General features: G+C 35.9%; 1 protein-coding gene across 1 annotated transcript in view; it reads left to right on the top strand.

Annotated features, from left to right (window-relative positions):
• The window catches only part of LOC134535549 (tetratricopeptide repeat protein 27), a 186,446-nt gene that overhangs the window by 107,367 nt on the left and 54,838 nt on the right, over nucleotides 1-24,241 (top strand). Inside the window, exons 10-11 of the mRNA XM_063374719.1 lie at nucleotides 17,425-17,598; nucleotides 19,246-19,398. Coding sequence (XP_063230789.1) covers nucleotides 17,425-17,598; nucleotides 19,246-19,398 — 327 coding nt within the window. The remainder of the gene's footprint in view (nucleotides 1-17,424; nucleotides 17,599-19,245; nucleotides 19,399-24,241) is intronic.

The raw sequence follows: 24,241 nt of genomic DNA, 5'->3' as shown, positions 1-24,241 counted from the left end.
ATCACAGCGTCCATCCATATCTTACAGTCACCAATAATAATAACATGTTACTACCCTATGCTACACAAATTAATGTCATTTTAATACCATAAAAGCATATTTAAGAGATTTTAACTTGAATATAGCTTTTATATAATGTTTGCTATGAAAGGGCTTCACAACTAAATATACAATTCAGTCCTATGTCCGCTCAACATATGACATTATATTCACTTGTAATCTCAAAATGTTAATAACCCAGTATGTGCGCAAGATTACGACCTACAGCTCTAAATCCTCAAGGTTTCCCTTTGAAAGTCCCCAATCTCAAAAACCAGACATGACTTACGAAGGTTACAACCTAGCTAAGGAAGGATTTTTTAAATCCTTACCCTCTACATTTGAAGAGCGTTAGAAACTGCAGAATGGTACCCTTTTACAAAGGGAGTGCGGCCTGTGGAAATAAACTAGGAGAAAATTGTTGACAGCTTCTAATTTTGGCACTATTTGTAGGCGTAAACCACATACTTCATGCCAAAAATTGGTGGCTACATTGTTGTATGAGGATTTCGATACAGATGCTATGATATGGGTTAGAGATCACGAAAAAGAGGTAGTGAAAAAGCTGGAAGATACTTGTGATGTACAAGTAAAGGCATGTGGACTGTTTGTTGATGAAGAAATACAATTTCTAGGGGCCAGCCCAGATGGACTGATTGAAAGAGATCGTATCGTGGAAGTAAAATGTCCATCTTCTGGAGTAAAGCCAGAAGTTCTAAGTCCTGATGAGTTAATTCTTAAAAGGAAATGCACATTTTGGAACATATCTCGAGACAAAAAAAAAACTGTTACAGACATTAATAAGAATCAACATTTTTTCTACCAAGTTCAAGGGCAACTTCATGTGACAAGGCGTAATTACTGCATCTTCGGGCTCTGGACTCCAAATGGAATTAAAACCACACGTATTGACAGAGATTATCTGTTCTGGAAGGATCAAATGGATCAGCAATTGACAAAGTTGTACTTAAACTGTATGTTGCCAGAACTTGTAGACCCGCGACGACCGCGGTCGTTGCCCATACGAGATCCTGACTATATTACAAAGGAAGGCTATGAACGAATTTGCTGCAAGACAACACAAACTTAGTGTCAAGAAACCATCAAATTCCAGAAGAAATAAAAGTGTACAAGCTATTGCCAACAATGATGAACCCGAATCAAAGAAGACAAGAAGAAATTTGTGTTTTTGAATATGATTTATCACTATTCATAATGAAATCGTCTCATGTAAGTCATTATAAATATACCACATGTTACACTCACCTGAACTTTACAAGACGTTTGCATTTGATTCTTTAGTATAAACGCATGATATAGCTGTATTGTTTTTGGGTATGTCATTTTATGCATTGTTCAGTTCTTAACTACATACATACATTTTCAGTGCGATAGTGTAACTTATTAGTTATGTGCTTACTACATTGCATGTGATAGAATTTCACTAAAGATAAAATCGTTGTATCAAGTTTTGCATAAATTATTAACATGTACATTTTGGGAAAGTGTTTCTGCTTGTAAGAAAGGTTTCATTTAGCACTAAGTATACGTTTGATGTGTTCTAACTTGCTATTTCAGCACTGTGTGGGGAGAGATTCAGTCTCAAAATTGTATATATGAAATAATCCAATATTCGATAGATATGTGCGATATATTCCTTTAACATTATTCGTATTTACATTTAAATAAAAGATAATTGCAATATCAGTGTTAACTCGGCTGAGTGTATTTCAACCAGTACTTAATGTAAGAAGCCATTTTATCTAGAATGTATAAAAACAATAATTGAAAAATGAATGCTTGTATAAAGATCATGTGTTTATTTATAGGTACTAATAAGTCTGCATTTGTGTCTGTATTTGATAAACTATGTATGGTAAGTTTGAAATTGGCTGGCACATTTTGTGAGGTAATTCCTCTTGCAAATGTAATAATGTTTGGCCGATGATAAACATGATAAGATGTCGGAGTCACTGATAATCGAGACTTCAAGCGACTTCATAACAAATCAGGAACATTATGGCAATAAGCAAGAATTTACTTAAATACATTAAGTAATCAAATCAACTAGAAACATTTTAATAAATGTTCTTGTCTTCTGGGTTCTAGCCGCGTCACAATGGAAGTTCTTTCTGACGTTTCGGAGTGCGTTGCAGCCTCCATCTTCAGGGCAGCAGCAGAAGTTGCTTCTTACCTACTGTTACTCTCAGTAACCTACTACCTACTGTTCGTCAGTAACCTACTACTTACTGTTACTGAAACGTTTTTTGTGGAATTACTAGCTATCCTGCCCTGCTTCGCACGGGTGTAGTGATTTAATTATGTAGTGTAGGTGTATTTACCATTTATTCTTGTGTATCTACTCAAGGAAGCTTTTATCTCTATATAATATCTATAAAACAGTGTCGCTGTACGCGTTTGTTTTTATTTCCGCTTACTTCTTCTGAAAAATGCAACTGATTTTAATGTGGTATTTATTATCAGTTAATTAATTTTTTGTTACAAAAGGCTATACACAACAGTACCCGAAGCAGGGTGGGGGAAGGTCGCTAGTGGGGCGACACCGCTTGACTGTATGGTCATTAGACCGTATCAGAGAAAAGTGTGTCAGAATCACTGCTAGCCCCGCCCCCTCGCTGCCATTGGCCGGTAGCTAGAGGGGAAAGGGAACGTGACCAGGAGAAGAACAACATAAGTACGCCAACTCTCAGACACAATCAGGGTGTCCCCAGCTAGTACTTTTTCGAGTTTTTTGCCTTGAATATAATATTATGTTTACACTAAATTGTTTTATTATTAAGTGTTATTCAAACACACACAGGAGTGGAAGGGAATCTAATTTTTCAGTTGACGACGACGAGTCAGGTCAGGAACTCAATTCGGTCGTTCGGCATTAATTAAGTCATATTTTTTGTTCCTGGCTTTTATTCTGTCGACAGTAATAATTAATTTAAATTTATATTATCAATGTACTAATATCGTTTTCATGTTCTGGTTTCATCGGTGGGAGAAAAAATGAAACTGACAATGAAATCTTACATGAAACATCAATATGTTTCAAATAATCCAATTGAAAAAGAAAATACAGCTGACAACGGCCAGTTTTAGACATAAGTAAAGTTTATCTAGGAGCGAGAGTGGAAGCTCTTTTTGATGGGATTAGATAAGAGCATAGTTAGACCAAGTGATGTAGGTTAACACTATTGAAAGTTAATTGTTTGGCCTTCTATGTTGTATTTTGGAGCCAAGTTTTAAAACAAATAAATTTTAATGACTCTGTTCTAAAAGGTTTAGCCTTGCTGAGTCCAGAAAAGTATAAATCAGATGACAATAACAGTATAATGCCACTTGCCAAATGTTTTCTTAATGTTATTGAAGAAAAATATTTCGATAACCTGGATAGGGAATGGCGTTTATTAAAGACTGTTGAAGCACTGAAGAAAGACGACGAATTTATGGTGTGCGGTAACAATGACCCACACAGATTTTATTTTAAGTACTATTTATTTATTTTCTTACCATACTATTTCGTTTGATTGTTATTATTTATGCTCAGTCTAAATGCCAATTAACTACATGCATTCATGTTTAAAAACTGTCAACAACATCTGTAATAGAAATTTGAACAAACCAAGTTAAAGCCACTTGACATAACCCAAAAATTGTATTTACCTCTGGAAATGTTATATGATTAATTTAATTTATAACACTAATTTTATGTTGTGAATATTTCCTAATCGATTTCCTGTTTGTTTTCATATATTGTATTGTTGACTGGAGTTCTATCTAATAGTGCTCAACATATTGTCCTGGGTGTACATCATCTACTTCTGACTCATCCGTGATATTATATTCATATAAATAATAATTTTAATATATAAATTTAGGAAGAAAAATTCTAATATTTTATTGTTGGAAATCCTTGTGTCATTATAGTGTACTGTGTTGTGTTGAATAAATGTTTATTGTGTTTTTTAAGTAAAATAAGGATTTGTACATACATATAGTCCTACACTTTTTACCTAACAATCAAATTAAGTTAATAATTGAATTATTAATGCAGTGTCAACACCTACACACAATATAGCTACCTATAAGTTACAGTAGAGAAGAAATATAATGGATTTTTGGAATACAGTTTTTGGAATGAAAAATGCTGTAGGAGACCAAATGTTCCCTTCTATAACAGTGTTCATTAAAGCCATGCTATGCTTGCCTCATTCATACGCAGCAACTGAAAGAATATTTTCTGCAGTAACATTGACCAAAAATAAAATTAGAAACAAAGTACAATCACCACTGGTAAATGCATTTCTTTTGGTAAAATTAAATTGATGTACACAGCTGCAGATTTTACTGTTTCAGGAGAACCCCAGGAGCATATGAATTGTCTCGCGTGACTCAAGGGAGCCAGCAATTCGAAACAGCTTTGTGCATTAGCATAGAAGAATTTTAATACCTACGTATTTTAGGTAGATTTCAAAGAAATAGGTACTACCTATTGTAGCCGTTACGAAGGTGCGACTTCCGGAATTTTTTTTACATAGTTTTTCGTTTCATGGTCCATAGACCCCAAAACCATCGTCAACTCAAAAGCTTGTATATTTATACATATGTGTATATATATATATCACTTTCTTGTGGACGCGATAACTGTCCTAATTTTTCTCAAATCAATTCCAAACTAATATAGAAAATCTAAATGTGGAAAATCTCGATCGAGTTCGTTAATGAGCAATATCCGAAGAAAGGGGTAGAAATGGGGAAGGTTTTTTCAAAAACAGAAAAATCGTTCTAAATCACGCAATATGGAAAATATCACATCCTTTGAATTTATTAAAATTCTTAGGAGTAATGCCAAAATATTTTCTCTGAATAAGTTTTTGATACGACCGACGGTATCTCCAAGGGGTTGAAAAAACAAGGGTTGGCGGACAAAAAAAATCATAACTGTGTTCGTAGGTAAGGCATCAAATTTGTACTAATTATGTATTTTTCTTATAATTTCTATATAAACTTTTGTCTGGAACAATTTTTGATTAGACGAACCATTGCAGTAATGTAGTAAATAAAATAACGATAACAATTAAGAAATATATATATTTCATAACTCCCTCAGTAAGTACACCATCAAAATCGTTATAATTGTTAGTAAATTTTATAATTTTTATCTAAAACTTTTGTCTGAAATTATTTTTTATACGTCGAACCATTGTTGCAGGGGGTGGAAAAAATAAAGGTGTTGAATTAAAAAAAATCATAATGTACCATGTACACTCATAAATCCCTTTATCGTGAAACCTTAAAGTATTCAGTACATCATTCATCTGAAATAAATTTTTATACGACCAACCACAACTTCAAGGGGTTGAAAAAACAAGGGTTGGTGGCAAAAATCATAACTTCCTTCGTAGGTACAACATAGAATTCGTACGAATTGTGTATCAATCATATAATTTTTATCTAAAACTTTTGTCTAAACAATTTTCGATCGGAACATCCATTACTGCAAGGGGTTGAAAAAATAAGGGGTAGAATTTAAAAAAACTCATAACTCTCATTAGTTACAATATAACATTCTTCAAGTTGTTGGTAAACCTTATAATTTTTATCAAAAACCTTTGTCTGAAACAATAAAATTGATTGGAAGTACTATTGCTACAAGGGGTTAAAAAAATAAGGGGCAGAATAAAAAAAATTCATAACTCCCTTAGTGGTGCACTTTCAAATCCGTTCAAATTGTTTGTTAATCATATAATGTTACTTAAAACTTTAGTTTGAAACAATTTTTGATAATACAAACCAATACTTCAAGGGCTGGAAATAACAAGGGTAGAAAAACAAAAATACATTACTTTTTTTAAATACTTTTACTATCAAATTAAATATAATTTATTGTAAAAATTCCTAAGTTTTATCTAAAACAATTGGTTTAAATAATATTTGATGAAACTAACTATTAACATAAAAACAGGGTTCGAAATTTAAAAAGAAAGTAAATTTTTTAGTATCAATTTCGTTGGAATTTATTAATAACAATCTTAAGATTATCTTAAACCTTTGTCCGAAAAAAAATTATATGACATTAGTGTAAGATATAAAAAACAGTGTTTGAAAATCAAAAATAATTTAATGACTACCTTAGTAGACATATTATGAATATCTTTAAGACATTAAGTTAAAAACATTCAAAATATTTTCGCTTCATGTAATATGAGAATATGTTACACCAATCCTTTTTGAAGATTGGCGAACAGATAGGTATTTATGTCAGCTACATAAAGTTCTTAAAATGCTCTAGGATTTTATAGAAGTTTCAAAAATATTTCCAGAAGAATTGTTACTTCGAAACTACCTACGCCTGTAGAATGTTTGTTACAAAAAGATTTTTTTTTTTTAAATAATTATGCATTTAACATTAGAATATGAAGCTGTTAGTATGACGATATACATAATCATAACAATAATAATTTGAAGCTGTTATTAAGACTATATACGTACCTAATAATAATAACAACAATAACAGTCATTGTCAAGTCTCTAACAAATTTTTACATACAGCTTTTGTTAGGCGTAATTGTAACTTTACAGAACTTAATCAACAAATCGTGTAACCATGCACCCAACGAAACATTTATCAAAAATAAATGTAAACTGTATAAACTAACGTGAATGGGTGGGCTAAGCCGCTTTAATCTGTTAAAAAGTACAACAGACATAATATGGAGCATGAAAGTCGTACTAGCTGTGCGGCACCCCCAGGGCAGGAGAGAGAAGTCTGCCTTTCCAAGTAAACAAGTCGGCCTACACTGGGTGAAAAATTGTCGCGCGAATAACTAACGCCTAGCGTTTTTCACACAATGAAAGATGTATTTAAAAGTTACTTCTACATTTTATTAAATACACGAAAACTGATTGAAATAAACGTATGGGCAAAGTAACTTAAGTAAATGAGATCTACACATGTGTAGGTTTATTTACCACCCATATTATAATGTTTAAAACTTATAGCCCAGGCATTTTAGGGGAAAAATCGAGCAAACATAAAAAAAAAAAAAAAAAAAAAAGAGTTTGAAATTTGGCACAGACGTTCCTTTGGGTGTTAAAACTTGATCCTAAAAAGTCCCCATCTCTCAGATGCCGGCTTCATACTTTTTTAAGGCAATAAGGGCGTAAGTGCCGAAATCACAGATGGTCCCCCAGGTTCTTTGTATCAGTGTTCGAAGTCAGGCTGGATAAACGAGGAACTATTTTTAGCATGGCTAAAACATTTCAGTGCCTTTTGTAAACCAGATCCTAACAATCCAGTATTGCTTGTTCTGGACAACCATTCCAGCCACATATCTCACGAGTCATATGAATTTTGTCATCACAATGGAATAATCATGCTGTCTCTGCCTCCACAAACATCCCATTGAATGCAGCCTTTGGATGTTGCTTTCTATGCACCGCTGAAGAAGGCCTACCACGAAGCATGCAGAAGATGGATGGTAAATCATCCCCACGAAAAACTCAGTCCAGATGAACTTTCAGGACTCTTTAACATTGCGTTTATGAAGGTAGCAACAATTGAGAAGGCAGTCAATGGTTTTCGGAAAACTGAAATTTTCCCTCTAGATCCAGATATTTTTTCTGAAGAGGAATTCTTTCCCAGTAACCTGCAAGAGTGGATAGGTCTATCATAGAAGGAGGAATTGAAAATGTTACCACTGTCACTTACTTCTCCTTTTATTTCAAGTTCAACTACTGGGAACAGAATTGTCTCGCCCAATATGGATTTTACACATTCCAGTTGTGCTGGTCCTTCGTGTTATTTCCAGGATGTGGCTCCAGTGCCAAAAATAATTTCTCGGGTCGCAATAGAGTCAAAGACAAGGCCTAGAAGAAAAAATTGCATTCTCAGATCCTAACTTCAACTCCGCAAAATAAATGTCTTGAAGATGCTAGGGCAAAAAGGGCTGTTGCAAAAAAAAAGTTCGAATAAGAAAGAAGAAAGGACTTCATGGAGAATTAGGCCCAGATTCCCGGCCAAAAAAGAAACAGTCATAAAAAGATACTTCCAGTTAGTTCCTCAGAAGATGATGCAGTTGCTGATCCTTGTGATGACATAGAACCAACAATAAGCAATGCCAAAGACTTTTGCATTCTTTGTGGAGATGAAGGACATGACAATGAACTTTGGTATAGGTGCACTTCGTGTTCAGAGTGGGCTCATGCAGAGTGCACTGGTTTTGATACACCAGACAATTATATTTGTGACTATTGGAAGTCATAAATACCAATCACTTAAGAGTTGATTTTATCAGCTATAATTTACATAATTTTTATTTTGTCTGAACAATTTTTTTTTCACACAAAATATTTTAATTCATTTGCTTGTAGTGTGCTATGCATTTATTTGTGCTTTAAGTATTAGTTAAGTGACAGCCATATGTCCAAAATAATTTAAATATATTGGTGAATATAAATGATCGGAATTACCCAAACGTCGGGGTAATTCCGACCAAACATATGGCTTATTAAAAAAAATTTTTTCCCAAACCAATAACAATTTCTTTATTTCTAATACCCACAAGTCAAGTCATAATATAGGAGAATATATATTCTGTTTTACACCTCCATTCCATAACAAATTGTCATAATATGGACAATCTTGCTTAAGTGATCGCAATTCCCCCACTCTACCCTATGCGATAATAATTGACTGACATATTAGGGATTACAAGGAACTACTGCACAACAATGGGTTTTTGAGCAATTTAGGTTAATATTGACTATAACATTTTACCAGAAATAAAAATAATGCAGGTTTTAAATTTGGCACAGACGTTTCTTTGGGTGTTAAAAATTGATCCTAAAAAGTCCCCATCTCTCAGATGCCGGCTTCATACTTTTTTAAGGAAATGAGGGCGTAAGTGTCGAAATCTGCATATCACGACTGCTGTGCGAAAAATATTAATTCAGTTGTATCGTAACTTGACATAACATGACAAAACAAAACATAGTTTTTCTTTTTACCAATGTCCTGCTGAATAGCTGATATACTGTAAATCTTTCCTGTTGTCTTGCTTGAGGGTGGATGGACAATTTCAATGTGTGCATCTTCTAACCTCGCAGTCAACATCGCAAGGATGTCTGTATCAGTAGCTATTACTTTTACACAACAGCTTGTTGAATACTGAAGAGCAATAGCTGCTATAGTGGTATCAGCATCTCCTGAGCACTGAATTGCGTGATGACCTGAAGTTAGAAAATAAGTTACTAATAATTTGATGAGCCCATTTTTGTTATGGCCATTCCTCAGAAAGTCCATTTGCGTCGATGTAACAACATTGTTAGCAGCTATTGAAATATCGGTGGAAGACCTCCCTGCAGAACGCCGCCTTCGCTCTTCCTCTTTAGTGGTTAACTTGTCATAACCATCAAACACTACAGTTGCTGTCACAGAAAAATGGTTTTGGACGAATGTAACATAAACCTCACATATTTGACCAAATGTAGTAGGTCTTGGCCACACAAGTACATGCAAGAGGTATCCTCCATCGATAACTACATTGCAGTCTACACTAATGCTCTCATTGGTTACCTCACACCTTTTTAAGATCTTTGCTATGACCGGATCAGATACAACCAGTGCTTTCTTCGGTAAGGGAAAGAAGCAAGCATGGAACATCATCAAGAACGATGTTTCCATTCGGAGAACAGTACATGTTTTTACATGTCCACATGCGGACAAGAAGATAGTTATTGCAGCTGGAGAAAAGTTTGCAATTGCAATGTATCAGGGACATGATAAGTATTCCACTTTGGATGAAATGAGAGTATATATGTATACCTGCAAGATAGCAAAGATGCCTGTTAGTGCTTCTTTCCAGCTAGCCTCTCTTCCACCAACCAGTGCCGCATGTGAACAGCATTCTCTTCGGGTTTACCTACAGGTGCAAGAGTGGCTGGGCCATTCATTAGATCCTGTTGAGTGGGGATGGAAAAGTGTGAGTGGCACACTTGTTCCTATAACAACATCCCTTCCTACAGCTCCAGAACAGCTCCTGAATTTGATATCATGTAACTGTAAAAGTGAATGCAGCCACAAATGCGAGTGTGTGCGGATGAAGTGTGGATTGCAGTGTGGTATTATGTGCACCAAATGTCGTGGGGCAACATGCACTAATGTTGTTTATCAATGATCGTTCTGATGAAGAGGACTTTAATGGACTGGTTATTTTTTTATTTTGTAGTTCCATTAATTGATTTTAGATCAGGTTTCTTATTTTTGCTGTGTATTATGCAACAATAATGGATGTTAAATAACTAAGTGCCTTTTACTTCACATCTTATACAAGTTACGATACAACTGAATGAAAATTTTTCGCGCAACAGTCGTGACATGCATATTTCGGCACTTACACCCTTATTGCCTTAAAAAAGTATGAAGTCGGCATCTGAGAGATGGGGACTTTTTAGGATCAATTTTTAATACCCAAAGGAACATCTGTGCCAAATTTCAAGACTACATTATTTTTTTTCAGGTAATATGCTATAGTCAATATTGACCTAAATTGCTCAAAAACCCATTGTTGTACAGTAGTTCATTGTAATCCTTAATACGCCAGTCAATTATTATCGCATATACATGTTTGACCAACCGATTTAAAGCTAATAAAATAACGGAAAATTTTTTATATAGGTATATTTTTGCCTATCAGTGGTGAATTTGATGTAACTGGTGATTGTATAGAGCAGTGATATATTTTACTTCCATTAGTTGAGTATAAATTAGGTTATAAGATAATTTTTGCCATGTATAAAGTAATAAAAACGAATGAATAAGGACTAAGGGCCCTTAACTTTAAAATTTTGACCAAATTTTGATATATTAGAATGAGTTTTTTTCACGCAACAGTCGTGATATGCATATTTCGGCACTTACGCCCTTATTGCCTTAAAAATGTATGAAGCCAGCATCTGAGAGATGGGGACTTTTTAGGATCAATTTTTAACACCCAAAGGAACATCTGTACCAAATTTCTAAACTGCATTATTTTTTTTCAGGTAGAACACTAAAATTCATGGGCTATTAAGCTATAAAAATTATATCGCATTTCGATATATTAAAAAACCATCACTTACCGTAACCTTTAATTAAACTATTAGCTTAAGTGACTAAACAAATGCGTTTCAACAGTTAATTAAAAATTATAATAAACTATCAATAATTTCATTAAAAACATAAACTTTGACTTGCGTGGTTGTTCTGTCAGGACTGTGAACGCAGGTGTGTTGAAGGAACAGCTAAATGACTGGCTAACTGGCGTGAGGAAAGCCTTCCCCCACCCGCATGACCCGCCCCCCCACTACCATTGGCCAGGTAGGTAGCGTACGGTCTAGTGTCGCTACGGTCTTCTGGGGGCGACCCGTCGCTAGTTTCATAAAAATAGTGGTGTTGTGTAATGTTATAAAAAGATGATTTTGAATCAATTTAATTTATTTTCTTGTTTTTAGAGCATTTAAATAAAAGTTTTTTTTATTTTTTTAGAATTAATTTATTTCATAATTTTTATTTATCATTGTAAATATCGAAATGTTTCTTAAGCTGTTCATTTCATTTAGAGCGTCGATATTGACTGTTTGTTTGTCAGTCAATTTTGGTGCAGTCTAATTCATCAATAAGTAGACCTTCTTACGAATTTACTCTACTTAGGGCCACATATGGCTTGACCAGCTGCGAAGAGCTTTGAACCTTAGTAGGTACACGACGGCGTGGTCGACAGTGCTACCTTGCATTTTGTGTACTGCGCAAGCCTAGCGTAATATAATTCATAATTTCGTTCTGCAGTGCCGTGACAAAAATTTATCGGGAATTGCACAGATTTAGGTTGAATAATGTGAACACCCAAACTACCTTGTGAATATGGGGGCTTCCGCGGTTATGAAATTCGATTCTCCGCCAGAAATATTTAATACGACCATTTAAAATTGTATGTTTGCTTAACATAAATTTCATAAGGGCGTTGTGGCGATACATGAAATGTCTGCGAACAATTACGGGATACTGTTCAATTAACCGCTGTGTTGTTACCATATCCAAATCATCCGGATATTCCATAGGTTGTCCAACGACGATGAGGAGAGCTTTTAACATATCTAGCCAATTGATGTCATTGCAACTGAATGTCAAAAAGTAAGTCTGCGGTCCTAGACACCGAATTTGTGCCAATAGTTCGTTTAATGCAGTACGCCAATATGCCGCTGAGCCTCTGAAGTTCTTAAGGTAGATGAACGTCTTCCACTTTCGCATCTTGACCTTCAACTTTTTTACAGAAAGCAGATTTTGTGTTTTTTGCCCTGTGGTACTCTAAAATTTGGTGTATATTATTTCTCTATGTAAACACTATAATATAGATGTTTAGTTTTTTTTGTTATTAATAAAACAATTTGGATTATTGTTGAGATAGTATAAACCTAATCATTGCGCCTAATTCATTTGCTATATTTCAAATTTGTTTTTACAAACTAAGTTTTATTTCAGTGTAGATTTGAGGTTTAAAAACATACTCCTCAAAACGATTCTATCGAGCCCAAACTCGATGGGTTTATCTTATTTAGTTCAGAAATTACTATGGCCATCTTCCGGCTTCATTATCAGAACTTCATGGTACCATATTGTTGTATTGTCACCGAAGATACATATGTGCACCAAATTTGAGCTTAATCGGACATAGGGAAGTGGTTCTAATTCTGCTTCCAAGATTAGTGTCGAACACACAGACATACATACATACAAACATTGCAAGTTAAATAAAAGCTTGTAAAAATGTTAACACTACCTGCTACGGCCATAAGAAACGATGAACATATACGTACATTTATGTAACGGAAGACAAACGAACTTTGCATAAATTATTTATGTAGGCCTATGTATGGTCACAATATCATACCACCTAGCAAAAAGTATAGTAGAGCCTTAACAAAGATCATGTCTGATTAGTTCCCTTAGAAACCCATTTTTCGGGATAAAAATAGCGTATGTTCTATTCCTGGACATAATGTTTCTCTATGCCAAATATTATACAAACCTGTTCAGGCGTGATTGAATAACAAAAATATAAACTTTCGCCATTATTATAATGGTCCTGACGCTGTCCTGACGCGACTTTACCCGCATTAAAATTGTTTAGTCTATGTTTTACTCTGAGTTTAATATACTAAGGGAAAAACGATACATGTCCAGTTGAGATTTATACCAGAGAGGATAAAGATATATGTCCAGTTTATTGCGAAAACAGGTTTACCCCAATTTCAGTCCCTACATTTCCAAATGTCTAAAAAATAAATAATTAGTTTGTAGGTATTTAAGTAAGCAGTGATTTGAAACCAAATAGTATAAATATATTTGTATATTTGTTCAGATTAGGGAGCTATTAAGTATATGGCGAAAACAGTTTTCACCACTTTTCTACCCCTTAAATTTTTAACTTCGAAAAATCCTGAAAATACTTTTTTTTTAGGTATTTAAATCAACAATGTTTGAAACCAAAAAGCATAGCGATTTCTGCCCAAGTTATGGGGATTTAGAGGGAGATTTTAAGGAAATTGCAAAGACAGTTTGCGCCCCTTTTCACTCCCTTATTTTTATAATTTCCTAAATCCTATACCATTATATAGGTACTTTAATTTAGCAATTTTTTTGAACCAAATAGCAGTACCATATCTGCACAGGTTAGGGAGTTAAAAATAAAATGGTGTAAACATTTTTCAACCCTGTTCACCTCCTGGAGAAAATAAAGCATGCTATATCGTCAAACCCGCTGCGAAATCTGCTCTTGGTCTGACGATTTCTATGATATAAGGTGTTATGGGAGCAGCTACAGTAGTCCACGCAGCAGCTTTTACGAAAACCTGGTACCGTGGAGTGTGTGTGTGTTTGTGTGTGTGTGTATATATATATATATATATAAAATACACATAAAAAGAGAGCTTAGAGCTTAGTTTATCGGTGAGTACACTTCATTTTGTATGTTATAATTACTGGCCATAATCAGGCACTCAGACGCTTTCACATAGACTTTTTCATTTTGATTATTTTAAACTTTTTTCTATTACATTAACTTTACATAGCTTCACATTCATGGGTGCAAAAAACGTAGATTAGAACTATGGTCAGTAGGCCTTCTGCGTTACACAGTTTAAATCCCACTAAATGCAACACTACTTCCACAAACCCGCAAGAACATAGACAAGTTGTCACGGCAATCTTTATAAAAGCTCTCTACTATCCCTCACCGAATGTCAAAAACAAAGCTGTCTTGTGCCTGTGTATACATCTACGGCCGTACAAGTCACTGTAATGCCCACTGGATGTCCTCACGCCCCGTGGTCTTATTCTGTAATAGTACCTAGCAATAAGTTGTATTATAATTTTATTTACGTTGCATTTCCTTCACGTATAGCTTTATGATATCTTGGGCGATTGTATAAGCATCGATTTTGTTTCTGATGGTAGACATCAGTCAGCAGATAACTATAATGTTTAAATAAAATAATACAAGGAAACTAAAATTGTTAGTTTTGTCGTACACCATAAGTTGAATATTAATTTGTATAGACATACATTGATTGCATTTTGAGCGTAAAAGGGTTTTATCTGCGCCGATCATTCAACAATAGGGGACAATTCAAAATTGTCTTGGAATAAAATAAAGAGTATCAACTGTCTGAGTAGCCCATCAGGAGTTTACGAGCTGATTGCGTACAAGAAAAAAACCTGAAAGGCGGCCTTTCCGATGGGGCACAATTCAGGGTTTTCTTTCGCTTAAAACAGAGCGAACAGCCAACTCTGGAAAGGCAACCCATCAGGATTTTACGAACTGTATGCGTACAAGGAAAAACCTGAAAGGTGGCCTTTCTGATGGGGCGAAATTCAGGGTTTTCTTTCGCTTAAAACAGAGCGAACAGCCAACTCTGGAAAGGCAGCCCATCAGGATTTTACGAACTGTATGCGTACAAGGAAAAACCTGAAAGGCGGCCTTTCCGATGGGGCGAAATTCAGGGTTTTCTTTCGCTTAAAACAGAGCGAACAGCCAACTCTGGAAAGGCAGCCCATCAGGATTTTACGAACTGTATGCGTACAAAGAAAAAACCTGAAAGGCGGCCTTTCCGATGGGGCACAATTCAGGGTTTTCTTTCGCTTAAAACAGAGCGAACAGCCAACTCTGGAAAGGCAGCCCATCAGGATTTTACGAACTGTATGCGTACAAGGAAAAACCTGAAAGGCGGCCTTTCCGATGGGGCGAAATTCAGGGTTTTCTTTCGCTTAAAACAGAGCGAACAGCAAACTCTGGAAAGGCAGCCCATCAGGATTTTACGAACTGTATGCGTACAAGGAAAAACCTGAAAGGCGGCCTTTCCGATGGGGCGAAATTCAGGGTTTTCTTTCGCTTAAAACAGAGCGAACAGCCAACTCTGGAAAGGCAGCCCATCAGGATTTTACGAACTGTATGCGTACAAGGAAAAAACCTGAAAGGCGGCCTTTCCGATGGGGCACAATTCAGGGTTTTCTTTCGCTTAAAACAAGGCGAACAGCCAACTCTGGAAAGGCAGCCCATCAGGATTTTACGGACTGTATGCGTACAAGGAAAAAACCTGAAAGGCGGCCTTTCCGATGGGGCACAATTCAGGGTTTTCTTTCGCTTAAAGCAAAGCGAACAGCCAACTCTGGAAAGGCAGCCTATCAGGATTTAAATAATTGTGTGTGTGCTCGAAAAAACCTGAAAGGCGCCCTTTCCAATGGGGCGCAATTCAGTCGCCCCGGCAGAAGGGGTGCTGTCAAGGCATGGCCACCACGATCTTCGGACCAAACACCATTAGACTTTTATCTGTGGGCTTTTGTGAAGCAACATGTGTACGGTGAATGTATCAGCGACATTAATCATTTCAAATGGAGAATCACAGACGTTATTCACTCTTTTACACCAGACATCCTTACCTGTGTGTGGGGAGAACTATAATATTGTTTTGATATGTGTAGGGTAACAAATGGAGACCACATTGAACTGCACTGAACAGGTATGCAAACTTAGAGAGTTTACTTTTTATTTGGTGAATATTTCACATTTATGTCTATCTTGTTTCATTGCTTTCCTGTGACCAGTTGAAAGTGCACCATGACTTTACGGACATACTGTATGTGACTTCAGGAAATAATAATAGAAATTATGTATTATTTGGAATGAAATGTAGCTAAACATAGAGTAACATTGACACAAAGTGTGTATTTTGTTGTTTTTTGCAACATGTTCCTTGAGTTTCCATCAGCTGGCAACTAAATTTCTATCTCTTCATAGGAGAAAACCATCTGTTTTTCCATCTGATTGTGGTATAGGGCTTTGTGACCTCGGTAAGTGACAGACAAAAAATCCCTCCCTTTGCGTGCACGGAAATACAGTCTTCTGTGTACAGTATACTATTTGCAGCATACTGCAACCACAGTTTATTGCTAACACATGTAGGATATGCAATTGATGGCAGCTTTACTTATTTTACAGCATCAGTAAGCAGTTGTCTGTGGTTGTATGACGATCCCAGAATCGCATAAACTCAGAACTCAGAAATGTTATTGTATAATATATTAATACACTTATTTGTAAACGATCGTGCTGAGTTAGTATTTTATAAAATAATATTAAAGTTTTTGTTGCATAACATGCTGCTGCAGGCTGCATGATGCCAAATTGCTCTTTTTCCTTACACATATGCTGACCCGCTGAGAAGCGAGACTACATAACGTTTGTGATAATTGCTTGGAACCAGGTATGCGATGACGGCGGCCTAGTTTCTCAAAGGTTGAAATGGTATTCAATTTAAAACGTTGACTAATTCTTTTTGTTTGATGACTGGATAAGGCTCAACTTTGCATATGCCATAAGGGGCTATAACTTACACCTTACAAACTAACAAAACTATGAAACTAAAAAAAAAATATCCAGGAAAACTGGTAGAAACTCTGGAATTTCAAAAGTTTAGTGTGATAGACACCATGTATGATGTACCATGTAATGTTTCCAGAAATTGCGTGGAAATAGTTTTATTTGCGCCAAAATTTGCTTTTATACTCGATATATGGCCAAAAAGGTTTCCAGCTAAATTATTTTTATGTAATTAGTAGTAATCTTTTTTTGGGTTTAATACGTGTTGTGATCAACACAGAGAATTTTACCATACTCATGAAATACTTGACAGTATTGCTGCATGCAATATTTCTGTTAAAGAATAATAATGATTCACTTGTTTTGGGGCTTCACTAACAACCAACACAGTCGTGATCATCGGGTTGTAAATACACGTACAGTTTGGTCACCATAGAGAAGGTTGTTTTGCACATTGCAGGCTGCAGAAATCATCAGGGAGAAGTTGAACGCCGGGGAGACGGTGAAGCTGTGGTGCTTACTGGGCGATGCAACGGACGACGTCTCGTGCTACGAGAAGGCTTGGGAGTTGTCAGGACACAAGTCTGGAAGGGCACAGAGGCATTGGGCCCTCTTCTACTTCAGAAGGAGATATGTAAGTACATAGTTAATTATTGATGGTTTTCCATTACTGTAAATCTTACAAAAAGAATATGTCATCTCCATGTTTATATTTTTATATTTTCCATTAGGTTCATCTAGACTGTTAAGTTACTTCATGGCTTTTAGCGAGCGTGAACAATGTCTGCGTGAAAGCAGAGGATGTCAGTTCACTTTTAAAAATTTGTGTGACCCAGGATAACTGCAAAGTAATCGCCATGAAAGTGTGCTGTCTAATTTTCTAGAGTTTTATTAATGCCTTTTTGTGTGAAAAATTAAGGTTATAAATTGAAGACTTTGGATGGAAATGGTTGTAACAACCCAGATTACAGACTTCCCCATGCAATCTAGTAATAATAATTTGTTATAAATTTTTTTGTCAAATTTTAGGTTAGATGTAAAAATTTTTCCCTTTCAAAAGTTATTGTGAACGTAATTCACCGTGTTTATTGTTTTTATTTTTAAAATGCTAAGTTTATTTTGAAGTAATTTTTTATTCTTTTTGCTGGCTTCTTTGTGCGGGAAGGCATGCTGATGTAATTCTCCTTTGTTATTTCCACGACTTTGTTTCACACGCTAGGCGTGTGAGTCACAGTCACGGGAGTGTGAGAGAGAGAGAAAATTGGGAACAGAAGTAAGCATTTCGTGGAAGTTTCTGTTGTCATACGCCGTGATTGGCTCAGAATTATGTCAGCGAGTACAGGACACTGCCCGCACAAAGGGAAGGATGGCTGTATGGTTAGTCGTTTTTCGAGCACCGTGACAAGAGGTCATGGTCAGGCGATGGCTTGAACAGCATAGTAATGTTCTGTTCTTCTGTTGTTAAAGTACAACTTTGCGGCTATGGTCAGGGCAATGCCTAACAACCTTTTTTCTTTTGGAAATTTTAATAAATTTGAATTTTTTTTGACCGTAGTCGTAGGCAAGCCCACAGCGAGGTGACAAAGGGTTATGTCCAGCCGTCGCTTCCTGGAACTTATCCGGGCAATATAATGTAATTCTTCTTAATAAAAGTCTATGTGTTTTTCTCCTTTCTGGAGGTACAGTTTAATTTTTTTTGAGTGCTATGTTGTACTGAATATGGTGTGATTTTTACATGAATAAAAAAAAACAGGTAATACATTGAACATTGAGTATGAATTTTTCTTTGTGACCTGTTACTAACCTGTATGTTCCACTCATCACCTAATTTTTAGCTAGCCGGAGGTGGTGAGTGGTAACATGGTGATAACACTCAAAAATAATTAAATTCCTATTTCAAGTGTTGATCATGAGATGTGTAACTTATGTATGATTCTGTTCCCAAAAATACAAAGAACCTATCATCATTGTAAATTTGTTCTCTCTTGATTGCTCTAAACATTAGCTTGACTTAGGCCACTATTCACAAGAATATTGGTTATCACTATAAAATTACATATACATAATACCAACATAATTTAAAATATGTATTACATTAAATTATGGTTATGTTGTTTTAATGGTGGATGGATTAACAGTGCATTCATTAAGGGCAAACAAAATATGTAATGTATTATTTTTCTTCTGCAAACTGTTTCTTGAAGGCAATGATTGAAAGTGTGAAGGGACAAGATATTAATTGGATTATGTTTATTTTTTTTGGTTGGTGTGCTTGTTGCAGTACGCAGAGAGCATCCCACACTTGCAGGCATCGCTGGCCTTGAACAGCTTGCAGCTGACCCTCTGGTTCCAGCTGGGGTTCGCCTGTCTGGACCAGGGGGACTGGCAGCTGTGTGCCACGGCGTACCGCAGATACTGCGCTCTGGACCCTGAGGTGTGTTCTGCCATCTAGATCTACTGTTTGTCCAGCAAGGAAATAACACAGATGCTATCTATGAATGAATGAATGAATGAATGAATGAGGAGTAATGCATCATTGACTTACTGGTCATTATGAATAATGAGCAGTGATGAGATAAGAATGGAACATAAATTGGAGTACTCCTAGAAAACCCACGAGCTCATGGTAAAGTCAACCATGTGGAAAGTCCTGATTTGACCCCGCCAGTAACAGAACCTGTATCGCCTTGGAGAGAGGTAAGTGATCTGACCACTCGACCACTGTGGTCCCTCTTGCTATCAAGCTGTGCTGTTATAATGTACATAAATTTTGGCAGCCACCAGTTTGCAGCATAAATCATTTTATAAGGTACTACCCGACACCTGCCCACTTCACAGATAATTGTGTGATGTACCGTATTTACTCGCATATAGGTCACCATCGCAGATAGGTCGCACCTATAATTTGAGGTCTTGAATTTGGTATTTAAGATTCCCCCCATATAGGTCACACCGGTTATTCATTACACACACGCATTGCACCACAGTATAAAAAATTTAAAAAAGGGCCGCAAATTGATGGAAATTTACCGTCAATAGCGCGCCGTGCGCGGAGAAAGGTTATTGTACTCGATCAGCTGCTGTTACGGCGCGCCTGCTGGCTCTCTCTGTTCACTGAGCTGCGCATGCGCAGTATAACTCACTCAACACTCCGCCCAGACTCGTGACCTTCCATCAGCAGCCAGCCAATAGATGCGAGCTTAGCAGAAAAAAATATATGTTCCACCTTCCGTGTACCAGTTTTGTCCAGTTCTAATACCAGATTATTGGTATACGCACCAGTTTTCGCTGCCGTGACATGTTCAAGTTTACGTTCATTTGATGTCTTCATACCAATAATTAGAGTCCAGATTTTGTGATGTTATTTTAAGACAAATTTCGGTGTAAAGAAATAAAGATTTCAGTGTTATATGGTTTTATTTTTTTGCTCAAAATACCCACGGCAAAATTTTCTTGGTTTTCTGTACGACATGAAAATTTATTAAAACAAATATTAATAAACACTAAAACCTCATGATCTAATTACAATTAAGTTCATTTGCAAATTCATAGATAATTAAGTTCATTTGCAAATTCATAAATTCAAACTTTTAAATAACTACATAAAATTTCACGACTTAATTACAATCACATACACTACAAAATTACACAATTAAGCACTTCCAAAGTTACTATTAAGACGGTTTTATTGAAATGCTATCATAGTTAAATTTTCTGCATTTTCTGGAGTGAGACATTGTCTTCTGTCACTAACTACCTGTGAGTACCTGGAAAATGAACGTTCTGCATCAACATTTTTTGATGTTGGGAACAAGATTGCCCTTAAACTGGCTTGAGCAAATTCACTGTAGTCCCCTTTAAGGGAGAAAATTACGGTAAATATGTAGTGTACGGATTAGGGCCAAAAAAAATCGTACAAATATAAAATAACTTTCATTATATGCTCTTTTACGTCCTCTTTTCATAACCGCCTGCGGAGATAAGAAATTCCAAATACTTTAGGAGATATCGAATTTTTTAATTTTCATATTTGGGCAATATTTGTTAAAAAAAAAATTAAAATTCCAAAAATACCTTTATTCTGTGCTCTTTAACTTCCTCTTTTCATTAAACCCGGCGGAGATAAGAAATTCCAAATACTTTAGGAGATATGGAATTTTTGAATTTTCATACTGTGCACTGATGCGGCGTTCATACTTCTGGACATACCCGAATACTCACGTTGACAAGCCTTCTTTTCTTAAAATTAGCAAGAAGTAATTAAAAATACTTTAAAACATTGTGGATGGTTGGTTATATTAGGTAAGTATAGCTACATTAAAAAAACTGTAAAATCATTTTATGGTTGCTTAGCAAATAACTTTTTAATATGTAGCTATCCAGCGGTAGGAAACCGTTTACATGATTTCACAGTATTTTTAATGTAGCTATCCTAACCAAATCAACCATCTACAATGTTTTAAAGTATTTATAATGTAGCTAACATAACCTAGTTGACCATTAGTTTTCATGAGTTGCATATTTATTTACAATAAACAAAAAAAAAAAACCGAAGATGCACGATCGGGCGTTTGCCTCTCGTCTGTTGAAAGAAGGCTTGCCAACGTGAGTATTCGGGTATGTCCAGAAGGATGAGTGAATCGTAGGCTTCCCGCGTTCACCATTGTTGCTTGTTTACAAGTATGATTTTTTTTTTTCGCGATGTTGTTGAACGTCTACATCACGTAAAAAGAAAATTACGTGAGTTCCTACTGTTCATCCTTTTTCCCGGTTTGTTAGGTCAGGTCAGCTACATTATAAATACTTTAAAACTAAACAAACATTAAAATTAATTTTTATTATTTTTAATGTCCGTTCAGTTTCAAAGTATTTATACTGTAGCTGACCTGACCTAATCTACCTTTGTCCCGTTTTGTTAGGTCAGGTCAGTTACATTATAAATACTTAAAACTATACAAGTAAAATTAATTGATATTATTTTTAATTTCCGTTTATTTTGAAGTATTTATAATGTAACTAACCTTACCTAATGGAAAATTTCTGTTATTTAGGCATTCACGCACACACGGCAAAATATAAAGTTGCGTCTGATGAATGATTACATAGGGCTTGTATTGCAAAATAAGAACGGCGATATCTCCAAAAGTAATTGGAATTTTTTATCTCCGCAGGCGGTTATGAAAAGAGGACGTAAAAGAGCATATAATGAAAGTTATTTTATATTTGTACGATTTTTTTTGGCGCTAATCTGTACACTACATACCGTATTTACTCGCGTAAAGGCCCCGCCCGCGTATAAGCCCCCCTCCTTGTTTTGTAAACATTTTTGAGAAAAAATTTAAAAACGTTTTTTCTGGGTTTATCTGAGGGCAGGGCAGCTTGGCATGCATCAAACAACAAGCCATATATTGTGAGCGGCGGGAGGTGATTTTGTAAGCGGCAGTGAGACAGAGACTGATTGTCCATTCTCAGTAGGACCGTCGTGAGGCATGCCAGACGTAAGCAGTTAGTCCTATCTCAAACGACATAAAGATAAAGAAAGCTGGACTCGCGCGCTGCCGCTGTGTTGATGTGGAGTGTTGTCGGTGAAGAAGAGGGGAAGTGAAGGAGGAAGGGAAGTGGGTCAAGGATTCTAACACTCCTTTGTCTGGTTGGCTGGCTAGCTGGCAGGAGGAAGGTTAAGCCACGCCTCTGCCTCTCTCCCCTCCTGACAAAGCGCTGCCTCTGCATCTCCCGCCCCCTGCGGAGTCTTTGCCTCTCTCTCCCTCCTGCCGCGTCGCTGCCTCCCCCGTCTTCCTCATTCGAACAGAGACGCACAACTTGAAAAGAAAAATCTATTTTTTCCTCCAAATTCGCGTATAGGCCCCCTTCCCTTTTTTGGAGTCAAAATTTGGGGAAAAAAGGGGGGCCTTTACGCGAGTAAATACGGTATTTACCCAAATTACCTTTGCAACATCAATTTGGCTTGTTTCTGGCAATAAATAAAAGCAACATAGCCATGTATGAATGTATCAATGGGAAGATGGGAAACAGAAGGCAAGTTATGCAGAGACTTCTGTAGGCTTGCATCTTCTATGCTAACCCTACTCACATTTCTTGGGTTGAACAGCAAATTAATGGCATTAAAGACTCTTAGACAAGGATGTCGTTTAACAGATGAGTTTTGCCTCAAACACTTATGTTTCTCACTCACGACATGTTTCACAAGCATATCGCGTCTCTCGTATTCTAGCCTGCAGTTACAGAATTTGCACATTAAAATTTTATCACTGAAATAAAATCCTTCGCTGGAAAATTCTTTCGATCGGTCACTGGCAGAAACCTTCGTTTTAGGCATTATCAAAAATTTTTAATCACATAGGAAGAATTTAACCTCTTAATACGCAAATCCTTGCCGTGCTGGAAAGATCAAAACAATGGAGAATAGATGCGAATACAAACGCATACCGAATACCAACATACGTACGTGAAAATTTATACCGACATAAACATGTACTATTTATTATTTACAATCGTTACGTTAAGCAGGGTTAATTATATTTTCGTACCCTACGTACTTTATTTTAAATAAACAGTAAAAACAATGTGCTTTAGTGTGTAATATTTTAATGATTAAAAATGTAATCTTAGAAAAACATATTTTCGACGTTTGTTATTTTTGAAAGTGAACGGCGGCCAATGTATCATAGTTATCAACATCTTAAATTATTATGGTACACAAGATTACCGTTTAAAGAAAATATTACGTTAATTCCGAGACTTCATTTTAAAATCTATAATGAATCACAGTAGCATATAATAAATATGGCTGCTAGTTACTGTCAGAAATATTTGATTGTGCTGAAGTTAATGAATTGTCCTTACAGAATGGAAAGAAAAAAAACGTAAATAATCAGGATAGACGAAATTTCGTGACATATCGCGGATTTCGCACAATTTCGTTTTATTTTGTGTTTTCAAGCGGTTTTCGGTGTTATTTCATTTTATCGCACATAACCATATAATCGTGCCTCTACCAATAATTAATTAATTACGATCCCCAGAAATAAATTGTTAGTTTAAAAAATATGTGTCAACTGTACAATACTTCCGAAATTATAAAATACGTATAAAACAGTTACCAAGACTCCGCTCATTTTATCTTGTGAAGTTTGTCTCGTACCAGTATTTCGGCGAAGTTGTGACATAAATACAGTATCAGAACTTAACAATCGGCCACGTTTATACGTTCGTGAGTTTACGTTTTTCCCTTGTGCATTTTAGATTGTCTCGTGCTA

The sequence above is a fragment of the Bacillus rossius genome, chromosome 8 (assembly GCF_032445375.1).
Source record: "Bacillus rossius redtenbacheri isolate Brsri chromosome 8, Brsri_v3, whole genome shotgun sequence".
NCBI lineage: Eukaryota > Metazoa > Arthropoda > Insecta > Phasmatodea > Bacillidae > Bacillus > Bacillus rossius.
This window is presented reverse-complemented; position numbering and strand designations above follow the sequence as displayed.